Here is a 26424-nt window from a genome sequence, read left to right on the forward strand (position 1 = left end):
AGTTATCTTCACTAAGGAGGAAGAACCATCATCATTGGTGTGGTCTGTTCCAGGTCAGTCTTCCCACCATAAAGGATTTGGGATGCTCAACCCTCATCTGCATTTGGCCATCTGTGGTCTGTCTGAACCTGGAAGTGAGTACCAAACATGTATGGTTTCAGCTTCATCAGGCTGAAGAGAGGTGTTACCTCGAAACCGGTCCGGTCCTCGGATGCTTGATTCCGGTCTGGGAAAGATATGGCTGTTGTAGTTCGGACTGGACTGTTCCCATGGGGCAACAGGGTCAGAGCTGATTTGCATAAAGCCATTATCTGACCCAGGGTGGTGTGGAGTGCAAAAAAACGATGGATTTGGGCCCAGATCTTTTGACTGGGGGAGTGTGTGACATTGATCCACATTCAGTCCATCACTTGTTGTTTTTTGCAATTGCCGCCCTAAGTGCGCTGGGGATGCCCAGACGTGGGTCCCAGGCACTCCACACCACTTGGAGTCAAGCTAGCCGGGCTGAAGAGAGGTGTTACCTCGAAACCGGTCCGGTCCTCGGATGCTTGATTCCGGTCTGGGAAAGATATGGCTGTTGTAGTTCGGACTGGACTGTTCCCATGGGGCAACAGGGTCAGAGCTGATTTGCATAAAGCCATTATCTGACCCAGGGTGGTGTGGAGTGCAAAAAAACGATGGATTTGGGCCCAGATCTTTTGACTGGGGGAGTGTGTGACATTGATCCACATTCAGTCCATCACTTGTTGTTTTTTGCAATTGCCGCCCTAAGTGCGCTGGGGATGCCCAGACGTGGGTCCCAGGCACTCCACACCACTTGGAGTCAAGCTAGCCGGGCTGAAGAGAGGTGTTACCTCGAAACCGGTCCGGTCCTCGGATGCTTGATTCCGGTCTGGGAAAGATATGGCTGTTGTAGTTCGGACTGGACTGTTCCCATGGGGCAACAGGGTCAGAGCTGATTTGCATAAAGCCATTATCTGACCCAGGGTGGTGTGGAGTGCAAAAAAACGATGGATTTGGGCCCAGATCTTTTGACTGGGGGAGTGTGTGACATTGATCCACATTCAGTCCATCACTTGTTGTTTTTTGCAATTGCCGCCCTAAGTGCGCTGGGGATGCCCAGACGTGGGTCCCAGGCACTCCACACCACTTGGAGTCAAGCTAGCCGGGCTGAAGAGAGGTGTTACCTCGAAACCGGTCCGGTCCTCGGATGCTTGATTCCGGTCTGGGAAAGATATGGCTGTTGTAGTTCGGACTGGACTGTTCCCATGGGGCAACAGGGTCAGAGCTGATTTGCATAAAGCCATTATCTGACCCAGGGTGGTGTGGAGTGCAAAAAAACGATGGATTTGGGCCCAGATCTTTTGACTGGGGGAGTGTGTGACATTGATCCACATTCAGTCCATCACTTGTTGTTTTTTGCAATTGCCGCCCTAAGTGCGCTGGGGATGCCCAGACGTGGGTCCCAGGCACTCCACACCACTTGGAGTCAAGCTAGCCGGGCTGAAGAGAGGTGTTACCTCGAAACCGGTCCGGTCCTCGGATGCTTGATTCCGGTCTGGGAAAGATATGGCTGTTGTAGTTCGGACTGGACTGTTCCCATGGGGCAACAGGGTCAGAGCTGATTTGCATAAAGCCATTATCTGACCCAGGGTGGTGTGGAGTGCAAAAAAACGATGGATTTGGGCCCAGATCTTTTGACTGGGGGAGTGTGTGACATTGATCCACATTCAGTCCATCACTTGTTGTTTTTTGCAATTGCCGCCCTAAGTGCGCTGGGGATGCCCAGACGTGGGTCCCAGGCACTCAACACCACTTGGAGTCAAGCTAGCCGGGCTGAAGAGAGGTGTTACCTCGAAACCGGTCCGGTCCTCGAATGCTTGATTCCGGTCTGGGAAAGATATGGCTGTTGTAGTTCGGACTGGACTGTTCCCATGGGGCAACAGGGTCAGAGCTGATTTGCATAAAGCCATTATCTGACCCAGGGTGGTGTGGAGTGCAAAAAAACGATGGATTTGGGCCCAGATCTTTTGACTGGGGGAGTGTGTGACATTGATCCACATTCAGTCCATCACTTGTTGTTTTTTTTTCAGCTTCATCAGTGCCCAGACCACAGCAAAGTCTTCCCTTTCTATCGTGCTCCACCTCTGTTCTCTGGGAAGTAGCCAGTAAGGCTACAAGCTGATCCAGGCCCTCTCCATTAAGATGTGAGAGCACAGCCCCACATGCTCTGAGGCATCTATTTGTACAAATAATTCTTGGGAGAAGTCAGGGGCCTTGAGAATGGGTGATGTGCACATGGCCTCCTTAAGGGTATAAAAAGCTTTCTGGCACACCTCTGTCCAGATCACCTGACGAACAGTACCACAAATATAGCATGATGCTCAAGGCTTACAAGGTTTAACAGCATTTTTCTCACATTTCTTATGAGTATTACTATTACCAGCATCACCAGGCCTTCATCAGAGTTTGCCAGCACCTCACTGCTACCTTTGACACCCTCTCTATTTTGAAGAACCACTCCTTGAATAGGCAGCTGGTATTTTGACATTAGTGTATATGCGTAATTTTATAGGCTTTACTCTTTTTTTTTCATAAAACATTTTATACATTTTCATGAAGTACAACAATGAATAGTGGTTACAAACCCATAAAACTTTCAAGTAAGAGAACACAAATTTCATTTGGGTTGAATGTTAGGAGACCTTATTTTGTTGCATCCAGGTCACCAAGTTTTCTGGTTCTACTTAGGGCATCCTTTGGGATTGTGTAAATAGGCGCTTTCCATACTCTACAATGGTCTATCCTGATGACCACTTTGCAAGACTCAGTGCCTCTAAAGCCATCCAAAGATGTACAACATCTCTTTTGGCTATTACTAAACCAGGAGCAATGAAAATCTTAACATATGTAGAGACATTTGATCCCGCATATGCAATAGGGCTATCAGACAGTCTGTGGTCCCAGCACCTCTGAAAGGTTTTGAGACTAATATCTTATGAGGAGACATCAGTGATGCTTGCCAATCATCTTCCTCGAGAGGGCCAACAAGAGTTACTCAGGCAGCTCTGGGTTCTGTGAAAGTGGCAGGTGAGTTAATAAGTAATGTTCTGTAGACCTTTGGGATTTTCTTGTCAAGTAGCTTAGTCATTACCAAATTTGTCTCCTGGATTGAACTCTGGTATACATATATATATATATATATAGGTTGGCATACAAAAAACAAACATATCATAAACCAAAGCAGTGGCTTAACAAAAGAACATTACATATAAACAGAAACAGCACAAACAAAAATAGTGTCAACGCCTTTTGTGGCCATAATTTGTTTGAAGGGCACACTATTTTTGTTTGTGCTGTTTCTGTTTATATGTAATGTTCTTTTGTTAAGCCACTGATTTGGTTTATGATATGTTTGGTTTTTGTATGCGAACCTTCTGTCTTGAGCGTAACTGTTCTTTTAAATATTTCTTCTAATATGTAATAAATTACAATGTTGTTTTGAAATTGGTACTAATTTATTTTGAAAATACGATTTTATAGGCTTCTCTCTCCCTTTTCCTTTTTCTCTTTTTTCTTTATTTTTTGTAATTTTATACAAATAGTTGCAAAATCTTTGTGACCTCTCTACCTGAACCTTTGTTGGGTTTATCGATTGTCTGTCCCTGGTTCAGGGTTATTGGACTGCCCCTGTAGTTTCTTAATAATGCGTCAGAAATACTGACGCATCTGTTCGCACAAAAGTGACGCATTGCTGGAGTTGCTCATGAAAGTGACGCAACTCCAGCAATGCGCCACAACAGATAGGTGAGTCTCATACAAAAAGCCCTGCGTCATTCCTTACGCCTGGTCTGAGCAGGCATAGGGATTTTGACGCAGTGAAGGCGTAGAATGACGCAGTGAAATGTTGTAAATTTCACTGCGTCAGTTGTACATGGCTTTTTGCGAGGGGACGCCTAGCTTGCATACATTATACCTTGCGCAGGTATAATGTGACACAGGGCTTTACAACGTGAAGCATCTCCCTAGATACTCATGTTGTAAATTGGCCGCATTATTTAGGCCGCTGTCGGGTCAAAAAAAGTGACGCAATGGCGGAGGAAGGAGGCGCAAGGGACTTGTAAATCTGCCCCAGAGTTTGCCCCAGATTCTGGCATATGTGCAGTGCCTCTTGCTTCCTTTTATAAACCCAAGATGCTACAACCCTCGAAACACTTCTCTAAAGAGAAAGTCAGTTGCTAGAGTAAGTTTCATGTGACAACTCAGAACAGATTTGCCAGTCGTTTGATGGATACTAATGAGTGACTGATGTTCCTTTATGAATTCAGTCTTGCACTCTTTTGCACCCAGTTTGTCACCAGGTGTTTCTAATTGTATAGTTATGGAACAAAAGAGTTCCACAGAGGATGGCCATGAGTTAGAGGTTAAAAGTTCAGATAAGTCACAACTTGTTTCATGGAATGTGGCTAGGATTGACTCCAAGCTAGAAACCCCTGATTAGCTCCAATCCATGAACTCATTTGACATTATTATTTTACAGCTAATGTGGTCAAAGGATAATGATTTTCTAAATGACTACTTTTCTTAGGACATTACTGCCTCTCCTTGTACTTATGGTAGAGCACAGAAGACTGCTTATTAATCTTTATCTTACCATTCAAATGTTTTATCATATTGGTCGGGGCAACTTTCAAGTTTTCTCTTTGACTTCTGATAAGTATGGTCTGTTATTTCTATTTAATTTCTACAATGACAGTTGCAGCAATTCAGACAATTAATATTTATATCCTGGACAATACACTAACTAGTCTTATGTGTTCTATTTGTTTGTTACCAGATAATTGGATTTCTGCCCATGATTGCAACCTCAATTTGGACATTACTGGCTTTTGAGGACAATGGTAGGCGATCTAGCGGATTTGACTTGACAAAATCTATGCAAGGCGCCATGTTGTTGGAACTTTTAGCTTCTAACAATTTATGTAATGCCTCACTACATTTTTCTAACCTGGCGTCATTCCCACCTTTGAGGCCAGGGTTTGCTGGAATACCATAACTTATATTTTTGGATTTTATAATATAAAAATATTACATAATTAGTCGTCAATTCAAAGCCCATCCTCTAAGTGACAATAACCATATTATTCTACAGCCCTCTGGTTTCTGCGACACATTTATCTCCAGTTAATGAGGTGGATCAAGGGAGACATATTAAATTGGCTGTTGAAGTCATTCAATTGTAAGTGGTACATTTCCTAAGATTGCGCACTACCAAGAACAGCCAAAAAGTAGTGGCAGTATTTTGGATGCTTTTCACACTATTTCTGTCTGTGTTAATCATTTATGGACGCCCAGAACGATCTGTACAACAGCTTATTCGAGGGCTTCGCCTGACTCACATCTGGCGCTAAAAAGAGCTCCATGAATAACAGAAGCAGTCAAGATTCTTAGACACGTTTAAAGCAATCAATCGCTGTAGAAAGGCTGAAACTCAAGCCAAGGCCTGGGATTACCTTCACACTGCCAGCATTTCCAAAGAACAGTGTTTATTCTGGCGAGTTGTTAATAGCTCTGTGTTTGAGGATGGTCCATCTTCCTGTAATTTGGTACCCTATTTTACTCATATATATATATATATATATATATATATATATATATATATATATATATATATATATATATATATATATATATATATATATATATATATATGTGTATATATGTATAAGCAAATGTCCCAATAGTGAGAGGAGCTCTGTAGCTGGTGCCGGCGGCGAGGTTCAGGACACCCTCGCAAAATACCTCTCAGCAAAATCGTTTCAATAAAGAAACACGCCGCACACTACTCCATAGGTTAAATTCTTGGGTTTATTTTCTGTAGGATCCCCACCTACGCGTTTCGGACAACAATCTGTCCCTGGTCACGGTACAAACATTAGTCCATCATCACTTTCCACCTTTTATACCTGTAGTCACCACTTGGCAATTAAGGTGCATTGTGGGCACAGTAGTTTTATGGATTGGTTTCATTCCAAATCATGCACCGCAAAGGCCGGATCCCAGCATTTTCACGACACAAATAATGCTCAATTAGTTGAATTAAATGATGAAAGACCATGACGCTGGGTGCAGTCCTTACGGACTGTTGATGATGTGGCTAAGTATGCTCACATCTTAAAGCGCCAATTTCATCTATATTTTTAATATTAGTAGTGGACTGAGTGTCCTTATTATCAATGAGGGCTAAGTGCCTGTGAGTATACATTGAGTCGCTCCATGCTGTAGATCAACAGTAATTACGATGCATGAATAATTAAAATCAAAATCTATTTACTACTTGTCACACACATTGAATACAAGTTGCTAGGCTTGATAAACACAGAAACTTCTTTGTTACTACAATATTTCATTTCTTCATGTCCTACGAGAATTATGGACTATAGTGCTTATTTAGTCGAACAAAGTATTGATACAGGCATCAAACTTATAAATGTACATAGAGTTCCTCATCGGCGTTGAGACCCCAAGGGCTTCTTGTTTTGAATCTGATTATTAGCTTTGACTCAAGCCTTCTCAAGTTGGTTACTCTATCACCACCTCTCTCATTCTCGCCAACCAACGCTATTCCTGAATACTTCATGTCTTTCCAGGTTTTCCCTGGATGTGAGTTCAGGTGTTTAGCTGTTGCGTAGGTTTGGTCATTGTTCTGGATTGCTCTTGTATGTTCAAGAATTCTCTTCTTTAAAGGGCAAATTGTCGAGCCAATATACTTTTTTCCACAGAAACATTGAATTAGATATACTACAAATTGTGAGTCACAAGTGATTTTGTTCCGGATGTCAAAAGTCCTGCCCCTGGGATCAGTGAGTGATTTCAAATTTCGGCCAATCTTACAGGCTTTGCATGTCATGCATTTACTGAAACCCAATTGTCTCTTTTCCAACCAACTTTGAGTTCTTGTTTGTTTGAAGTGGCTGTTAACTAGAGTATCACGGATTGATGGAGCTTTGCGATATGTTACAAGTGGATTATCGCCGATTAGGCTGCCTATATCATTGTCTTTTTTTAACACATTCCAGTATTTTTGCAGGACTCGCTTGATGTTGTAGCTTTCCTTGGAGTATGTTAGTACTAATCGCGGTTGATCATTTCCTTCATTCTGTTCAATTGGACTCTGTTTTGTTATTAGTGTTTCTGCTCTGGTCTTGGCTCTTGCTTTTTGTTCTCCTTTGATTATGTCAGCATGTTTATATCCACGCTTGGAGAATCGATCTTTTGTCTCTTTAAATTTGTTCTCCATTTCGGTTTCTTCCGAGCAATTCCTTTTCATTCTAATAAATTCCCCATAAGGGATGCTCTTTTTTAATGAGGTGGGATGGAAGCTGCTTCCATGTAACACACTATTTGTAGAGGTTGCTTTTCTGAATACAGTTGTTTCCAGTCTATTATTTCTGACATAGACTTTGGTATCAAGAAATTCTATTTCTTCTTTCTGTATGTTTGACGTAAACTGTAGTCCAACTTCATTCTCATTGAGGATTGCAATGTATTCCACCAGTTTCTGTTTGGTCCCCTTCCAAAGGAGGAACAGATCGTCTATAAATCTTAGCCATATGACCACGTCCGTGGTATATGGCTCATTTTCTTCTCCCCAAGCTATGTGTTTCTCCCACCAACCCATAGTAAGGTTCGCATAGCTTGGAGAGAAGGAAACACCCATGGCACATCCGCAGGTTTGTCTGTATACTTTTTTGTCAAAGGTGAAAACGTTATTGTCTAGGCAAAAGGTCATCATATCAATTACCATGTTGGTATGCCGTAATTCTGATATTGGTCTTTGACCCAGAAAGTACTTGGTTGCTGTCAGTCCGATGTCCCGCTGGATAGAAGTATATAACGAGACAACATCTATTGTTGCTAGCCAGTAATCAGGTTGCCAGTTCACTCCCATGATGATTCTCAGGAAGTCCCCAGTGTCTTTAATGTAGGAACTTAGAGTTGGAACAAGGGGTGCCAGAAAGTAGTCCACATATGAAGATACATTTTCACACAATGAGCCACAGCTTGATATTATTGGTCGGGCAGGTGGTTTGACTGAAGTCTTATGTATTTTCGGGAGAAAATATATTGTAGGCATTATTGGATGTGCAGTTGTTAAAAACTTTTTTTCTTCCATGCTTAGGAGGCCATTTTCTTGCCATGTTTGTATGCATGAATGCAGTTTATACATCATGATTGCCGTTGGATTCTCCCGTAAGACTTCGTAGTTATTTACATTGTTTAATTGGCGATTAGCTTCTTCCACATAGTCTCTTTTATTCTGTATCACGATATTACCTCCCTTGTCCGCTGGTTTGATTTCTATCAGGACATTCGACTGGAGATTTTTTAGAGCTATGCGTTCCTTTTTTGTAACGTTTTCCTTTTTGGTGTTGGTGAGGTTATTCATAGTTTCAAGTTCTGCCACAACTAGATCATGAAAGACATCTATGCGATTGCCTGGATGCAATACAGGACAGAATTTCGATTTGCTCTGCAGAGTAGTTTTAGGACGTATTCCAATTTCATGACCCATTTGGGAGAGTATTTGAGTGTTAGTCAATTCCGTTGGATCCATTTGGTGCGCTAGCTCATAAGCTGTTTGTAAGCTGTTTGCATCCGCTACTGCCATTATTCCAAATTCATTATTGTGAGCTTGTTCACTAGCTGTGGTTGTTGGTTCTGCACGTTTGTTTTTTGAAAAGAATTTTTTAAGTTTCAATTTGCGCACATATTTATATAAATCGATCGTGAAAATGCTGGGATCCGGCCTTTGCGGTGCATGATTTGGAATGAAACCAATCCATAAAACTACTGTGCCCACAATGCACCTTAATTGCCAAGTGGTGACTACAGGTATAAAAGGTGGAAAGTGATGATGGACTAATGTTTGTACCGTGACCAGGGACAGATTGTTGTCCGAAACGCGTAGGTGGGGATCCTACAGAAAATAAACCCAAGAATTTAACCTATGGAGTAGTGTGCGGCGTGTTTCTTTATTGAAACGATTTTGCTGAGAGATATGTGTATATATATATATATATATATATATATATATATATATATATATATATATATATATATAATAACTTGTCTACTCTGACTTATGGTTCCTATATTATGTTGTTTGACAAGAGTTTGGTTTTTATGTTGGATGATGTGGTGGAAGCCTACGAAGCATGCCCCTCCGGGATGGCCTCAGGACCACCCAGGATTCCTCTTGATCTATTCAATCATGAATTAGATCTCTGGGCCACATTGTAAGCAATGTATTGAAAGTAGCAAGTAATACTTTTGTGCCTACATCTTGGTCTGCATCAATCATTATTCCAATTTTTAATAAGGGTGATGGCAGCAATCAATTGTCCAGTTTCACTTACAGATTCTCTAGTTAAGGTGGCAGGTAGAATAATACTCATGTTATTTCCATTAATCTTCTTAGGGAAGCCCAGTATGGAATTTAGGAGGATGCTTGACACAGGAGAGCAGTGCATAAACCTTAAACATTTGATAAATAAAATACATTGTGGCAATAAAGGGTTGTATCCATCTAGCCTTCATGGACTTCAGTACTGCCTCTGATTGTGTAAATGGAAACATGGGGGCATATTTACAAAAGAAGTGATGGAGCACGGCATTAGCCTTGTTGGTTTAACGCTGCGCTCTGCCACTTTGAACCGCAGGGCTGCACCGTATTTACAAGAATACGGTGCAGCCCTTCATTTCTCCCTATACTGGCACGAAATTAAGAGCCTAGAGCCAACGCTGGCACCCTTGCACAATAGTGCAAGGGTGCCTGCATTGAGGGGAAGGATTGTTTATGTGCAGGAAGGTGTCCCTTCCTGCACATAAACAATATGAAATGGCATTTTGGAACTCCTATATGTGCTGCTTTGTGCGGCGCACATGGAAAGAAGTTGCAACTCGTCATTTTTGGGACACCTTCTTGCACATAAACAACCAATGGCGTTTTGCTGTTTCACTGTCTGCTTTATAATGCAGTACACATAGAAACAGCAAAAGTGAGGAGAAATAAAGCATTTCTCCTCGTTTCGCCAGGGTAATACCAGGATTTCCCTGGTCTTAATTTTGGCGCTGCCCCATATTTATGCCACCCTTCTAAATATGGGACAGCGTCAAAATCAATGGGTGTTGCAGTGGAACGCCCACCACAACACCTATTGCCACCCCTTTCACACTAAGTATAGAATGAAAGGGTGCCTCATTTACAAGGCAGCATTAAGCCACGTTAAGTGGCTTAACACTGTTCTGTAAATAAGGCAAAGTCCATATCGCCAAGGGAACGTCACTAAAATTGACGTTCCTGTGGCAATAGGGGATTGTAAATATGCCTCAAAATTTGGTGCATTTTGGGTACAATAGATAATGAGGTTGACATTATTAACTTTCTTTGCAGCTTGCATTTTGATTTGGGCATCCAAAGTCAGATTTGGGCCCATCAGACAATATTTTAGTTCCCTTGGAGTCTCCATGGTGGTGAGGCAGGATTGTGCAATTACCCCACTCCTATTTGTTTTGTATACCAATGGCCTAGATAGTTTTTTTAATTCCACTAACCAGGATGCTCCCAAAGTGGGTGATGCGGACACATCTGTCTTTCTATATGTGTATGATGCTGTGATTTAAGCGTATACTGCTATTGGCCTATGAAGACTGTTGGAGAAGTATGTGTCATGTGGGGAAGTAGATTATTAGTTGGGGTGGTTGTTGATTGTGTAAATGGAAACATGGGGGCATATTTACAAAAGAAGTGACGGAGCACAGCATTAGCCTTGTTGGTTTAACGCTGCGGAAGTAAATTATTAGTTGGGGTGGTTATTAGTCCACCACGAGTAAGAATGCCACTATTCTTGTTAGCTCCAGTAAAGGTTTCAGTAATCTAAACCTGACCATAGCCCCTGGTAGCTATGATAAAAAGCAGACAGGCATAACTTGAGAAAATGTGTAAGCCTTTGGAAGTACCAAAACAGTTAAAAGATCGACGACACAACACAATCCCGCTCCAAGCGGTAAAAGTCGTTAAGCTCCTGCACAGAAGTCATCGACTCCATTGGATGCTGCTCAGCATCGGGCCCAATGAAACTGTCTACCTTCTGTAAGTTGTGTTTTTCCCAGTGGGGCAAAGGTGGCAGGCTGTAGCAAAAAAGGGTTGTGGGATGCCAGTAGGCATTGGTCCAGCTGAATTAGATTTGCTGCTGCTGCGAAGTCAGGACCTTCGGCGATGTACCCTTGGTGGATCGACTAGCAGGTTGGTCAGGGTCCTTTAACAGTTTTCTAGACAAGAAGTTAGCAAAAGGTTTCTAAGACCTATTCTCTAGGTGTAGGCAGGAGTTTTACACTCTGACACTAGCCAAAGGCTCCAGGACTTCAGGAACAGCAGTAGGGGGTCATGACTCATTCCAAAGGAAGCCAGCAGCAGGGTCCAGTGAGGTCTAGTTGAAAATGCTCAGCTGGGCTGTTCCACAAAAGTGGGCTTCTTGTCACTTTTTCGTGCCCCTGTAACTTAACAGGACTGCCAACTGAAACTTGGAATCTACTTCTTTTTCCAGGATACAAGTGAAAGCAGGACCAGCCCTTATGGTTCTCCTTACAAGACTCAACAGCCGGTGCAGTCCTTCATCTGTCTTCCATTAGTGTTCTGAATAGGGTGCCTAGAGCTTCAATATGTATGCCCTACACTAGCCACTGGGTGGGAGTACCCTACCCACATTTGCTGCAGTTCCTGTGTGCCCTACTGCAAACAATCCCACAGTGCCCCTCTCTACCTATAGCCTACATGGCAAAACCAGGCGTGGCTGGTACAGGGAAGAGCGGTGGTCAGGGGCAGGGAGCGGGGGTAGTCAACAAGCGACGGAATAGGGAAAATAAACGAAAAAAAGAAAATAAAACCACTCTTCTTGCGCCCGCTGCATCGCCGACTCGCTAATGCGGCGAGCCCAAGGTAAGTGTTTTTTATTTATTTATTTATTTTATTTTCCCTATTCCGTCATCTGTCGACTTCCCCCCAGCACACCACTCCTACCTGAACTGGCCACCGCTGGGCAAAACCCTTCTTCCCCTGTGCAGAGCTACTGTGCCCACCCTAGAGGTGAGGCCAGAGAAATGAGCAGCCCCTCCTCTGGAACCACTCAAATCAGTTCAGCGTGCTGCCCCTCTCCTACTGGAATTGGAACCCTGCTCCCCAGAAAAGACAAAAGATGGGGAAGGTCTAGGTGTGAGCTACATCTGATTGTGACAGACTACATTTTGCACCATATACTATGGACTTATATTTAAGTTAAATATGACAATTAGGAGTACAGCTAATTTCAACATGTTTTAGGGTTCAGAGCACATGCACTGGGGCCTGGTTAGTCAAAATAACAGCAGCATTAGTCAAACAAATATTTGTGTGATCATGCAAGAATATTAATTTTCCTACATGTTATTTATGGAAAACCTTAACTTAAAACCTACTTTATCTAAGACACATGTAATGGCCATTCCAAGAATGTATTAATGGAATACAATTGGGTAAGGCCAGTACTTTTAAATATCAGGGAATCATTTTGACTATATAGATTAATGGGTTTCTTTATTGCAAGTATGTAGTAAACAGCTAGCACAAGCTGTTGTATTTAGGTAGGCAATGTGGCCATGACTCAAATGATGTAGTGAAGTATGGATGAGTAAAATTCAGTTTGTAGGTGGTGCAATATAGGTCACAAATACTTTCAATGAACAATGCTTTTAAATCCTAATAGAATGTTTATTACCACATATAGAATCATCTTAAAGCTAATAGTAAAGCCATGTCAATGGCTAGGTATTCACAGTGTTCCATGGTGATTAACCAAGCCAAACAACATTGAGAGTTCCCTCCCCTTCCCCAGGGAAATATATATTACTGATTACTGATAACAGTTCAATGATGAAATCTGGCACAATGAAATATTACTGACAAAGATATCTACAGGCCAATGTCAGCAAGAATTAAAATAATTAAAAAATAGCTATGCTTCAGGGCAGTGCTGTGCCAGTCTAAATGCTAAAACTGGTTAAAGAACTATCATAGCCTAACTTGCTATGTGTGAGAGATTTGCTTAATTTGCCCCTTTTCTACTGAGGAGTTCGGAAACATAAATACCAATCTCCTATTTGAAGTCAAGATAAAAGGTTTAACAGAAAAATATATCAAGGTGAGCATCTTGATGGAGAAGGATGCGCATATCATGTCTGTTTTTTAGTATAACAAAACAGAAACAGAAAGTAGACATTACGAGTCCACAACTCACTGCACTGAGAAGAAGTAGCGGGCCATAAGAGAATTGAGGCAAACCAGCTCAAAGACTCAAAGTAGTAAATGGAAAAAGAAGGGCAAACAGTAGATGTAAGGGTGAATAGGTATATGAATGGGGTTAATCAAAGTGAAGCACAAGCGGTCTATCCCCATATAGGTGAAAAAAAGCCAAATAGATTCAGGCAGTGACAATAGTGTACCACTAAAAGCATAAAGTACCTTATGTTGGAACACAACGTCAGGTTACTTGTTGAATTACAGGGGTTTAAGATTTGTCATATAATTTAAGCTGATGTTTTTCAGGTAATTTAAGAGGTTTTAGACATTCAAATCAGCATCCAGCTAGATGGTTTTCATGACAACCATGAGTCAACCTTAACCAAGTTAAGCAGTGAGCAAGTGAAATCATGGTTACTTTTTACTAGTTGAATTATAGGAACTATATACTCTTTGCCCTGAAGAAGTCCTTGTAGGACGAAACGCGTTGGCTACGGCTATGGTCTGTTTTTATTGAAGAAAATCATGATGAAATAAATAAAGAATACATCGCAAACAACAACTCCACTGAAGATCCATCATTTGTACTGAATACAATATGTTTATAACAGAAATGTTTATTGTTACATAGATTGCAATTACTGTAAAGAGTGCTGGACTAATTGATATTTGCTTTTGAGAATAAGACATGTTTGTCTTAGGAGGTTTAGGGGTTCTGAATCTCCAGTCCACTGCACCTAAAGTCTGAAATAAAGAAAACACTAAAGGATAGGTGCAACTGTGTATAGTCCCAAACCCCATGTTCTTGTGTGCTTCTATTTTTGAACCTGTACCATACATTTCAGCACAGATCTCTCCAATAGGCACGTAAAGACAATGAACTATCTCACAATGTACTCATAATCTGAAGCAGAACTAGACTTTTGTGTTATGATTAACAAAAGATGTCTGCTCACCTAAGAAAACTGTTTGAAGCTGAACTAGACGGTTGTGTTATGATTAACAAAAGATGTCTGCTCACCTAAGAAAACTGTCTGTACCACAACAACAAGGAGTGTCTGGGGGAGGAGCCTAGCTCGAGAGCATAATGGCCGCCTTTTAACTCGGCTCCGTCGGCCCTCCGGCTAACCTCGACTATCCTGTACTATATCCTGTACTGCGACGACACTTCACTGCAGATTTTGGAATTTAAAGACCCACTCTTACTCACCGTCTGGTCCGGAGGCTCCTGCGTGCAGTGGGTCCGCAGCTGTGCCCTCGGTGAGATTGGGGCCTCCGGGCGCTTGAGACCGGGACCCCGCCTGTGGGATCCGACCGGCAGTGCAGAGATTGCTGGCCCCGGCCGCGAGAGTGAGCCACTGGTGGGAACCGTTGTGTGTAAGTCCCGGCGATCCTGAACCGGCCCCGATTTCTGGATCGTGCGACTGGAGGGGGCCGAGATGTGTTGGGGGCTGACTGTGTGAAGGGGTCCCTTCGCCTTTGTCCTGTCTGGCGGCCCTGGACCCCGTGCTTGGCTCTCGCCTGTGGGGCCTGCCACTGTTCGGAGGGGGCCCCCCCCCATCGAGCGCCTGCCCGTATTGTGCCGGTGAGGCCGTTGTTGGGAGCCCCCGGAGGTCTGTAAAGTCCTACATTGGGGAATTGTTAGGGGGCCCACGGTGGAGTGTGGGGCGGCGAAACTCACAAGATGGCTACCAACAACGTGGGGGATGCTCCGCTCTGCACCGACGCTCCTTGCTGGCCGGATTGCGCGGAGGCCTGGGCATATACTCGAGCGCCCACGCCCGGAGATGTCCTGGATGCCTTGATGTCCTTGTACGCTGTCTTGGCCCCCGGTGCTTCTGCCGACCCCATGCGGCCCGCCGCCATTTTGGGTCGCCGCTCTTTCATGCACCCCTATCGTCCTGATGCCTCCATTGCTTCGCCCCCTTTGGCTGCGCAGGGAGTTGCTGCTGTTGTTCTTCGGCCGCTTGATGGGCCGGTGGCTTTTGAACCTCTGCCTTCTCACCGCCTCGACTTTGAGGACTTCCACAGGACGCGGAGATCTGCTCCTTCCCGGACAGCTGGGAATTATGGTGGGCCGCTGTTTGCTCCCGCTTCGATGGATTCGAACTATTGTCCTGGAGGGGTGCCTTTGTACTGTCGAACTGCACACCTGGACTCCGGACTGCTTTTGCCTGCCTTGTCGTTGCTGCTACAATTGATTTGCTTTCTTGACTTTTTGTATTCCCTCCGCTCGGTGGCTCTCCCTGACCTACATCACTGCCGTAACTTTGGTCAACATTATGATTATTCTGTGCTGGGTGGTCCGCTCCATGTTATCCTTTATTGGGTTGGTTTCGTGGTTAGGAAGGGTTGGGGGTAAGTTGCACAACATGACAGTTTGCTGGTTTACCTGCCCGTTGCACTGATGCTTGTAATCCCGACATTGTGAAACGTTAAACTTTCCCCCTCCTCCCCCTCCCTGTGGGTTTCTGCTGTATGTGAAGGTGTAGTACTGACTTGATACTTATTCATTTGTTGGTCCGGGGAGGGTCGTGGCCGAATGTGTTTGTTCATATCCTCTGGCTCCTCCCTCACATTTTAATTTTTTTTTTGTTTCATATTCCCTCTCCTCCTCTTTTTGTCTCCTTATTCACTTTCTTCTTTACTATATTTCGGGTTTCGGATTAGGGCGACAGGCACGCTGTTTGGAGGGTAGGCCGTAGCCTTCTGCAGGGGTGCGGGGTGGGACGGGTGGGCGGGGCCTTTCAGATGTTTTCTTTTTGGTTCTATGGCCCTTTTCTATCCCTTTATAGCGGTGCCGCTTCTGTCCTCGCTTCTCTGGCATGAGTGGGTTGGGGTCTGTTGCTATGCTACTTTCATCGGTTTCAAAGCTCCGTCGCGACTGCCGTACCCTTCTTCTCGCCAGCTCTCCACTTTCTTCTGTACTATTAGCCGCGGGATGCCTGGCCCGGGGTGGCGCCCTTCTTGCACGATTGTGTTTCTCCCTTCATGTTTCTTTGTCTTCGTTTTTCCCTTTTCCTTTCTCCCGTTCTTGCCCTTCTTGGTTTCCTCCCCTTTGTTTCCCCCTTATTCTTCCCCCTTTCCTTCCCCCTCTCCCCTCCCCCCCTCCCCTCCCCTTTCCCCCCCCCCCCCTTTTTTTCCCAGGCTCGTATGGAGAGAAACAGGTTCCGTTCGTACAGTCTATCCGCTCCCATTGCCTTTGTTAGCGTGTTATTGGGTGGGGGACATGCAATTTTGGTAGTACTTGTATGCTTATCCACTATATTTTGCGTTTGTTTTGTGCTACGATCGATTCGTGTTTTTACATCCTCCTCCCCCCCCCCCCTCTTCCCGTTTTGGCATGGGTGTTTCCTGTATTGGTTTTTCCCGTATCTTTGAGGCTGCTATGAGCCTTGTCCCCTTATTATAAAATGGACCTCATTGATCCTGATATTGGGCCGCTAATGTCGCTTATCTCATTCCTAGCATTGTTTAAATATGTTTGCCTGCTTGCCAACTGGCCTGGTGTCGTTTATTTTGACTTTTGATCGTATTTGACTTGTGGCCGGCCGGATTGGTTGTAGGCCCACACGTGTTTATCCTATTGATGCAAATAAAGGTCTTCAAAAAAAAAAAAAACAAGGAGTGTCTGGTATTTACCTATTATAATACTCAAATGATACTTGTACATCATAGAGACCAATAACTCAATGACCGTTGCTCTCACTAAGATTAAGTAAAACAATTAACAAACAAGCGTGAAGCTATGAGTAAAAATAATTTAAAAGATTACATTTTTTTAATTCTATTTAAATCCCCATAGGTTTGTTATTACACTAACAAATCTTTTACAGGGATTAGTTACTTAGAAATATACACAAAAAGAGACAGCTGAAGACTATGGGCCAGATGTAGGTGGCCATTTACCGACCGGTAACGTCCGATTTCGGCCGTTACCGACCGCTAAATGGGTATTTGAGATGTAGGGGCATCATTTTACAGATTCGGTAAATTTACCGAATCAGTAAATTTACAGAGTCTGTAAAATACCGAATCGGTATTTTTACCGATTCGGTAACGGCCAGATGTAGGTGGGACTCTTCAGAGTCCCTAAAGCCTTACAGATTCGGTATTTTACCACCCAATCCAATTGGGTGGTAAAATACCGAATCCAGGTGTGCATGCACATGTGTGCATGCACACCTAGCCATGTGACAGACAGACATGCCCTTAGGGCATGTCTGTGTGCCACATGGCACACATGCCCGTCTTTGGGGTGCTAGAGGGTGTCAAAGTGACACCCCCTGCACCCTTGCTGAAATCGGTATTTACCTAATTGGTAAATACCGATTCGGATTGCCCATTGATTCCTATGGGCTTCAAGGCCCATAGGAATCAATGGGCATTACCGAATCGGTATTTACAGAATCGGTAAATACCGAATCTTAACGATTCGGTATTTACCGATTCTGAAACACCTACATACCCCCCCCCCCTCTATTTTACCACTTCTTAAATACCAAATCGGTAAAATTCAGTATTTAAGAAGTGGTAAAATAGAATTACCTACATCTAGCCCAAACTTATTTGTCCTAAGTTTGTAAACATTAAAAGGATGTCTGTTTTTTCTCTTTGTCTTGTTTTCCACTTAAGCGTAGGGTATACAAAGTGTCTGGATAGCTTTTGCTGGGGTTAATGATGCACTACAAAAAATGCATATTCATTCATTCCTCATTCATTCAGTTAACTTTAGAATTCAGTTAAGAATGATACAATTAATTAATGTAAATTAACATTTTTACAGGGTAGGTTTACTATTGTGGTAGGGTAAGACTAAAACATAAATTAACATTCATTTAATTAAAATTAATTAACAGTTTGTTATTTGGATTTATATATTAGGTATCAGAGTACAATTATTTATAGTAATTACATCGAAAAACATGATGGCACCAAATCACAAAAGCATTTATGAGTATGGAAAGTAGTATTACAGAAGTACTGTAGTATGCTTTTGTGAATCCACCCCAAAATTTCCAACACCTTAATAGAAAAAGGTGCAAAAATTCATTTCTATTTGTACTAACTGTATATGAATGCTCTCTCAATAGTCAGACTGTAGATGTTTGAGGCAATTCACAAAGGAATGTAAAAGTATGGAAGAGACTACTACTGCACTTATACTATGTATTCTATTCATTTATGTGTTTTATAGAGCGCAAACTTGACCTGTTAGGGTATCAGAGCGCTTTACAGAGAAACATAGGAATGTACAAAATAGGCATTGCATCATCCAGTTACGGAATGAATGAAGGAGGGTAGGGTGCAGGATACATTAGGGAGAAAGGGCACGTATTTACAGATTAAATAACCTAGTACTCAAGAGATAACATATTTATAGGTTGCATTAAATAATGTTGGTGACAAGGTCCCACGTTTCTGAAGGGATGAGGTAGATAATCCAAAAGGAGGCAGTAGATGGGCGTAGATCAGGACTGTAGTGGTGGTAGTGGCCAGTTTAAGCGAGGAATTTGCGCATAAGGAAAGTTTTGGCATCCTTTTTGAAGCGAGACAGAGAGGGGATTCTTCTGATGTCAGGAGGGAGAGAGTTCCATATTCTAGGATCAGCCCCGGAGAAAGCTCGGTTGTAAGTTTTTTTTTCTAGAAAGCGTGCGGGTTGGAGCAGCAGGTCTCTGGCAGATCGGGAGTTTCTGATTCCTCCGGAGATCACAAGCTTCTGCCTCAGATATGCAGGAGCGTTAGAATATAAGGCTTTGTGCGTGATGCATGCAACTTTGAGCTGTATTCTTGCCTCCTCAGGAAGCTAGTTGAGAGCTTTCAAGTGCGGGAAATATGGTCGAATTTCCTCGTGCAAGTGAGTAGTCTGGCGGCCGCATTGAGGCAAGCTTTTAGAGGAGCCAGGGAGACCTTAGGTAGACCTGAGAGGGTAGAACAGCCATACTCCAGCCTAGAAATGACAAGTGCCTCGACTGACATCTTTAGGTCGGGAGCGTCGAGGAAGGGTTTCAATTTCCTAAGGTAGCTCGGGTGGAATCTGGCTGATTTGGCCAATGAGTTGATATGGACCCGCATGTTCAGGTTACTGTCAAGAGTGATTCTCAGGGATTTGGCTGAATCCACGATGGTCGGTGGGCAATCAAGGCTGTGATAGCCTTAATCCGTGATTTAATCTCAAGGATGGTATTGGGGGGGCCAATCAGGAGAAATTCAGTTTTCTTTGCGTTGAGTTGATTGGATGCGAGCCATTGTACGGTGTGTTCCAAAGCATCATTCAGGGAGAGGATCTCTTCGAGAGATGAGGTTTTGATGTAGATATGAGTGTCATCAGCATACATATGATAGGAGATATTAGCAGTGCGTAGAACATCGGTAAGCGGTTCCAGGTAAAGATTGAAGAGGGTTGGCGACAGTGTTGAACCTTGAGGGACTCCAACCGTGACTGTCGATGGTGCCGATAGGTTGGCGTTGACGAGGAATCTCTGGGACCGGTTTTGGCGGAAGGATCTTAACCATCTAGAACAGTGCCATCCAAGCCCATCCTGAGTTTGAGGGGTTGGAGGAATTTTACATGGTTGACCGCGTCGAAGGCCGAGGATAGGTCTCTGGGAGGATGGTGAGACAGGTTTTGCCTTAGTCGAGAGCTTGGAGTGAGTCATCAACGATGGGGAGCATAGTGGTTTCAGTACTGTGACCTGGTCTGAATCCTGATTGGAAGTTATCGAGTAGGTGGAAGTTGTGATGTGTTTACTTAACTGCTGCTGCACACCTTTCTCCATCACTTTGGCTAAGAGGGGGTTGTTGGAGACGGGTCTGAAATAGTCAGGGGAGGCTGGATCCAGCAAAGGCTTTTTCAGAATGGGAAGGACTTGAGAGAGGCGTTAATTATTGTAGACCAGCTGGGAATAATGGATTGGGCGATGACAGCTAGGCAGTTGGAAGGGAGCGGGTCATTAAAATGGTTACAAATGGGGGTGGGGTCGCACACTACTCACACACCGGCGGTGTCGCCCCTAAGGACTCTGGTCAATGTAGTAAAGTGTTCGCGATGCATCATCTTTCGATCTTCTGCTATCTTCGCTGTCTTCGCCATCCCTGGACACGTGTTTTGGGGTATCACCCCTCGTCAGCAGGGATAGGCCGTGTACTGGGGTTGCCGATGGCTGCCAATATCTGCCAGGTATAGTACCACTCAGGCGCGTAGGTGCGGGATCCCAGGCTCGTCAGCCCACTGCTCACGGGAGCTTTCAAGTTACAAATGGGGGTGGGGTCGCACACTACTCACACACCGGCGGTGTCGCCCCTAAGGACTCTGGTCAATGTAGTAAAGTGTTTGCGATGCATCATCTTTCGATCTTCTGCTATCTTCGCTGTCTTCGCCATCCCTGGACACGTGTTTCGGGGTATCACCCCTCGTCAGCAGGGATAGGCCGTGTACTGGGGTTGCCGATGGCTGCCAATATCTGCCAGGTATAGTACCACTCAGGCGCGTAGGTGCGGGATCCCAGGCTCGTCAGCCCACTGCTCACGGGAGCTTTAAAGTTACAAATGGGGGTGGGGTCGCACACTACTCACACACTGGCGGTGTCGCCCCTAAGCACTCTGGTCAATGTAGTAAAGTGTTCGCGATGCATCATCTTTCGATCTTCTGCTATCTTCGCTGTCTTCGCCATCCCTGGACACGTGTTTCGGGGTATCACCCCTCGTCAGCAGGGATAGGCCTGGTACTGTGGTTGCCGATGGCTGCCAATATCTGCCAGGTATAGTACCACTCAGGCGCGTAGGTGCGGGATCCCAGGCTCGTCAGCCCACTGCTCACGGGAGCTTTAAAGTTACAAATGGGGGTGGGGTCGCATACTACTCACACACCGGCGGTGTCGCCCCTAAGGAGAAATTCAGTTTTCTTTGCGTTGAGTTGACTGGATGCGAGCCATTGTACGGTGTGTTCCAAAGCATCATTCAGGGAGAGGATCTCTTCGAGAGATGAGGTTTTGATGTAGATATGAGTGTCATCAGCATACATATGATAGGAGATATTAGCAGTGCGTAGAACATCGGTAAGCGGTTCCAGGTAAAGATTGAAGAGGGTTGGGGACAGTGTTGAACCTTGAGGGACTCCAACCGTGACTGTCGATGGTGCTGATAGATTGGCGTTGACGAGGAATCTCTGGGACCGGTTTTGGAGGAAGGATCTTAACCATCTAGAACACTGCCATCCAAGCCCATCCTGAGTTGGAGGGGTTGGAGGAATTTTACATGGTTGACCGCGTCGAAGGCCGAGGATAGGTCTCTAGGAGGATGGTGAGACAGGTTTTGCCTTAGTCGAGAGCTTGGAGTGTCATCAACGATGGGGAGCATAGTGGTTTCAGTACTGTGCCCTGGTCTGAATCTGGATTGGAAGTCATCGAGTAGGTGGAACTTGTTGATGTGTTGACTTAACTGCTGCTGCACACCTTTCTCCATCAAATTGGCTAAGAGGGGGGTGTTGGAGACGGGTCTGAAATAGTCAGGGGAGGCTGGATCCAGCAAAGGCTTTTTCAGAATGGGAAGGACTTGAGAGAGGCGTTAATTATTGTAGACCAGCTGGGAATAATGGATTGGGCGATGACAGCTAGGCATTTGGAAGGGAGCGGGTCATTAAAATGGTTATTGGGTTTTAGGGAAGATAGGATTTTGGGCACTGAGTCGTCGTCGTAGAGCTTGAAGCCAGTCCAGTGAGCATGGTTTTTGGGTGAAGCCTGAAAGGGCAATGAGGCTGGAGAAAGCGGGTCAAGAGGTGTTTGAGGGTATGTGATGGGTTTGAGTTCGTTTCCAAGGGCTGAGATTTTGTCAGTGAAGAAGGAGGAGAATTCCTCTGAGGATATAAAAGACTTAGGGGTTTCTTTTGAAGTTTTGGCCTAAAATACCTTTCATCAATATCCTCAACATGTACAATAAGTGTTTCAATTATATTACAAAATTAACAAAACTAGTTTTAAATAAATATTTAAATAAAAAAAGTTGAGGCAGGTGTAAAATTGGGGTAATGGTAAACACACTTTAAATTTACCTTGACGATATAGTGGTCATCGATATATTATAGGTCTATGTAGTTGAACTAGATCTCGTAACATGTACCCAGTGCACTATACGTGTTACAACAGTCTATTATGTTTGAATTCACCTTGTGTTGCAGAAGGCAAATCCAGCATGATCCCTACCTTTGCAGCTGCCACGATGAATCACACTGAGGCTTGCATCCCTGCACTTGGCATGCTGATAGTCACATATTGATTCGTAAGTCCGGCCATCGGAGGCACAAACTGGTTTCAACTGAGATCTGGAGCAGTGAGGATTGCACTGGTGGTCTCTCTCACGGTCACCTATTAAAAACTGGAAAAACAAGAAAAGAAAATATATTTTGAATATTACCACAAGTAAATTGAAAGTTTTTTAAGCGCCATACAATAGCAGTTAAAATGGTATACAAACTTTGCAGAGATAATAAGTTAATTCTGAGGGGCCTATTACGATCTTGGTCGGTAAGCCTCAGACCATAGGTCGTCGGTTTCAATTCCGACTGCCTAATTACAATGTAGGCGTTCACGGGTGAACACAAGCTCCCATAGGGAAATGGGAGTATGTGACCGCAGATTGTGAGGTCACATCTTAATTCTGCGGTAGGTCCCGATTTCGCAATGATGTCGGTCGGAGGCAACTCCGAGCGATTTCATAATTGGGCCTTCACTTTCTCTCAATCTAGGAGGACCAGGCATACACAGAAAGGGCCTAATTAACAAAGATTTTTTTTGCTGTGAGTAGATATGTTGTGCTCCTATTGTTGATGTGAACTGCTATAGAATTTACCTCGATATTACTTACACATCAATTTCAGGGTGTGAAACTTTGTTACTTAAACGACTGATTCACCGAGGCCTTCCTTAACACAAAGAAAACCGGACTATCCAGGGTTGATTCGCTAAGCTATGTGAAGTATGTTTTACTAAGGTCTTAGGTGTGACTACTCATACATTTCTAGGTGTAAAATTTACAAAAAAAAGTTATTTATCCTGGTATTACCCCTGGAAATTAAGTAAATTGGGGCAAAGTATGTGCTAGTGATGAAGCAAAGCTTCGCATATTTTGCGGCTTGCCGAAGTCAAGAACCTCGTTTATGTGTAATAAGGTAACAAACGTATGTTTTACTAACGTTTATGTTAAGTTTGAACATAGATAGTGAAGCTTGCACATGTGTTTTACTAAAATAATTTACCCAAGTCACCTAAAATGGCCGCCGCTTGTATTTAGTTACTGCGCATGCGTCAGCCACACTCACGTGTCCTGACGCGTCTGCAGAAGTGGAGGGAAAGTTATGCGCATGCGTAATTCATAGCTGTGCTTATCATGTGGTACTGCTCGTGCCACTGCTCTTGTGACTGTGTCAATGTAGCTAACATTTTAATGCAATAGTTTTATTTCTTGATGATGAGTCAAAAGTACAAACCCTGTGATGTATTTTCATAATGACATTATTATGTATTAATTTGTTTTTCGCTTACTTTTTATGTACCGCGGGGAATGGGGTTTGTCTGTGCCGAGAACCATTTTGGAGGTCCTTCTGCGCCTGCGCGACCTGCCAAGCCAGAGACAGACCTTGAATGATGGAACTCGGCCAGTTGGCAGTGATGAGCAAGATGCTCCTGAGAACGACCCGAAAACTCGGCTGAACCAATCACATGTGCTCACAGAGCAACAATGTTAAAGTTGCCATTGTATTTCTGCACCAGTTCTCATGAGAACCCCAATCTAGTTAGGCGGTACCCTATTATGCAAATGTAGGCTTGAATCTCTATGTCGTGATTGGTGTGCTACCCAAATCCTACCTTAGGACCAATCCAAATTGAAGGATTCTGACACTTTGCAACATTGGGGGGTGGTACACTGACCCCAAACTGTATATCTACCCTGGGTTCACCTAGTGAACCGTCCGACTTGTCTGGTTTAGCTGACCTGTCACTGACCCAACGCACTCAATAGGTGACTGAAGATACAGAGCGCTGCGAAGCACTCTGTCCGAATTTGACCATAGACTGAGGTTCTACTGAGCCTTAAAGTGCTGGCAAGCACTTAGCTGGGAGTTCGCTGACCCAATCGGGGTCTTGATCGATAGCTGCAGAGCGGGTGGAGCGCAGGCGTTGCTTCCGAACTGTGGGTTCCGGTCCTGTCCTGAAGAGGGTCCTGTCCTGAAGAGGGTCCTGTCCTGAAGAGGGTCCTGTCCTGAGGGTTTGCTGTCCTGTCCTGAGGGTCCTGTCCTGATTCCTATTCCGAGGGTATCCTGTCCTGTCCTGGGTGTCCATTCTGCACCTGCTGTCCTTTGAGGGGTATCCTTCCTTGAGGGTTTCCTGTCCTTAACTGACCCGTGGCCAGGGTTTGGTTTTCACACCTTTCTAGGTAAATATTGCTCTGAAAACTCTTTAAATCTTGCACCTTCTAAATTTCTGACTTTTGCTTTAATAAAGTTCATCATTGCATATGTTATATTTTCCATGCCTTTCCGCAACTATTGAAAGTCAATTACATATTTTTCCATAAGGTTTTGTTCCTATGTCTTCTCACTGGTTAGAAATTATATTTTGCATTGCAGTCTGTAATTTTATGATATGGTCTAGAACTTCATTGCCTAGATTGTTCAAAGGCCCATTCACCTTAAGTGAAGCGTGTTACTCTTTATAGGCCCTCCCATAGTTATTCATGCATAAAATGTCCATGCTTAAACATTTCTGAGATTTTATAGTATTTTCCATCTGCTTTTCATATTACATTTGAATGATTACCCTGTCATTATTTCTTTATGCCTATATAATTTACGTTATCTTGGTTATTGATTGCCTTATTTTACTGTACCTCATGCAAGAAAATATTGAATTTAGATAAACATTTTAAAACTTCCAGTTGTCCGTGGTCATTTAAACAGTATTTGAATGTTATTGTTTGGGTTTGCATTTTGCTGCCTTTCTTTTACAGCTAGCTCCCTGATTCATTGTGGTCATTAGGTACCCGCATCGGTGGATGGTAAGTCGGGTGCACTGAAAATTATTAGCAGGGAACACACACACATCAACTTGGTAGAGCTCGTGAAGTCACCCGATTGATGTATATGGTGATTTGAAAGTATATGGGCCCTGAAGCCGGAAACAGCGAAAACTATTGGTCGGGTGGCCTCGCGCGCTCTATCAGTTTTCTGGTAGCTAGAGGATGGTTAGGGACTAGTTGAGAGTAAGGCAGGGATTAGTTGGACTAGTTGAGTCGGAAGCTGCTATTATATTGATGCTGCTAGAAGAGCGGCTGTTCTAAGAGACCTGATCATTCTCTTGTGAATACGCTGCTGAAACTCATGAATTTTTGCATTGTTTTTATTCTTGTTCTTATATTGCTATATGTACTAATCCATGCATTTGTAAACCGTATCGTTTCGTGTTGTCCGAACTCCCCGGGGAATTGAAAGGGCAAGTGGTGAATAGAATCCATTGTCCTGAGGTCACAGGTTCGAGGAAAGTTAGGTGCAGGTTAGGATAACCGGGAAGCACTAACTAGGGTTTTCTGAATACATGTGTGAATAAATGACAGTAACGGGGTTCATTGGCAAAATTCCCATAGTGGCGTAACCTAGTAAGGGTCACATCGGAAGAGTAGCAGGTTCCTCGGAGCTAGCGTGAAAGCAGAGGGGTCCGCTGAGAAACCTTAAACTCGGAATATATCCCGGAAAGAAGTGGATGAGTTTAGGGGAATAACAGGTTCACCGATGCTAGAGTGAAGGGTAGGCGGAAGAGATCTGCCCGCAGCGAGTGAAAAGTAAATGGAAGTAGTTTACTTGCAGTAAAACAATTCTTTCTCTGTCTAGACACTTGAGCACTGTGGCGAATGTGTATTTGTCGTAAAATAACCAAGCACTGAGCACTTTAAAAGAAAGAAAGTTTCCGTTACCTTGTGAAGGGAGGGAGTCAGTCGCGAAGCGCCTCTGACGTCACTCTGTGCCGCGCTGGGATTGGTAGAAGCAGCGGGCGGGTAGCGGAGCCGGAATTGTAAAGGAGGGGTGAGCGCCGGAGCGT

General features: G+C 43.9%; 1 protein-coding gene across 6 annotated transcripts in view; it reads right to left on the reverse strand.

Moving 5' to 3' along the window:
* The window catches only part of SMOC1 (SPARC related modular calcium binding 1), a 651789-nt gene that overhangs the window by 541203 nt on the left and 84162 nt on the right, over positions 1–26424 (reverse strand). For all 6 annotated transcript variants that reach the window (XM_078659597.1, XM_078659602.1, XM_078659600.1 and 3 more), the window contains exon 2: positions 22537–22708. In XM_078659597.1, the coding sequence (XP_078515723.1) occupies positions 22537–22708 (172 nt within the window). The remainder of the gene's footprint in view (positions 1–22536; positions 22709–26424) is intronic.

The sequence above is a fragment of the Lissotriton helveticus genome, chromosome 9 (assembly GCF_964261635.1).
Source record: "Lissotriton helveticus chromosome 9, aLisHel1.1, whole genome shotgun sequence".
Classification (NCBI taxonomy): domain Eukaryota; kingdom Metazoa; phylum Chordata; class Amphibia; order Caudata; family Salamandridae; genus Lissotriton; species Lissotriton helveticus.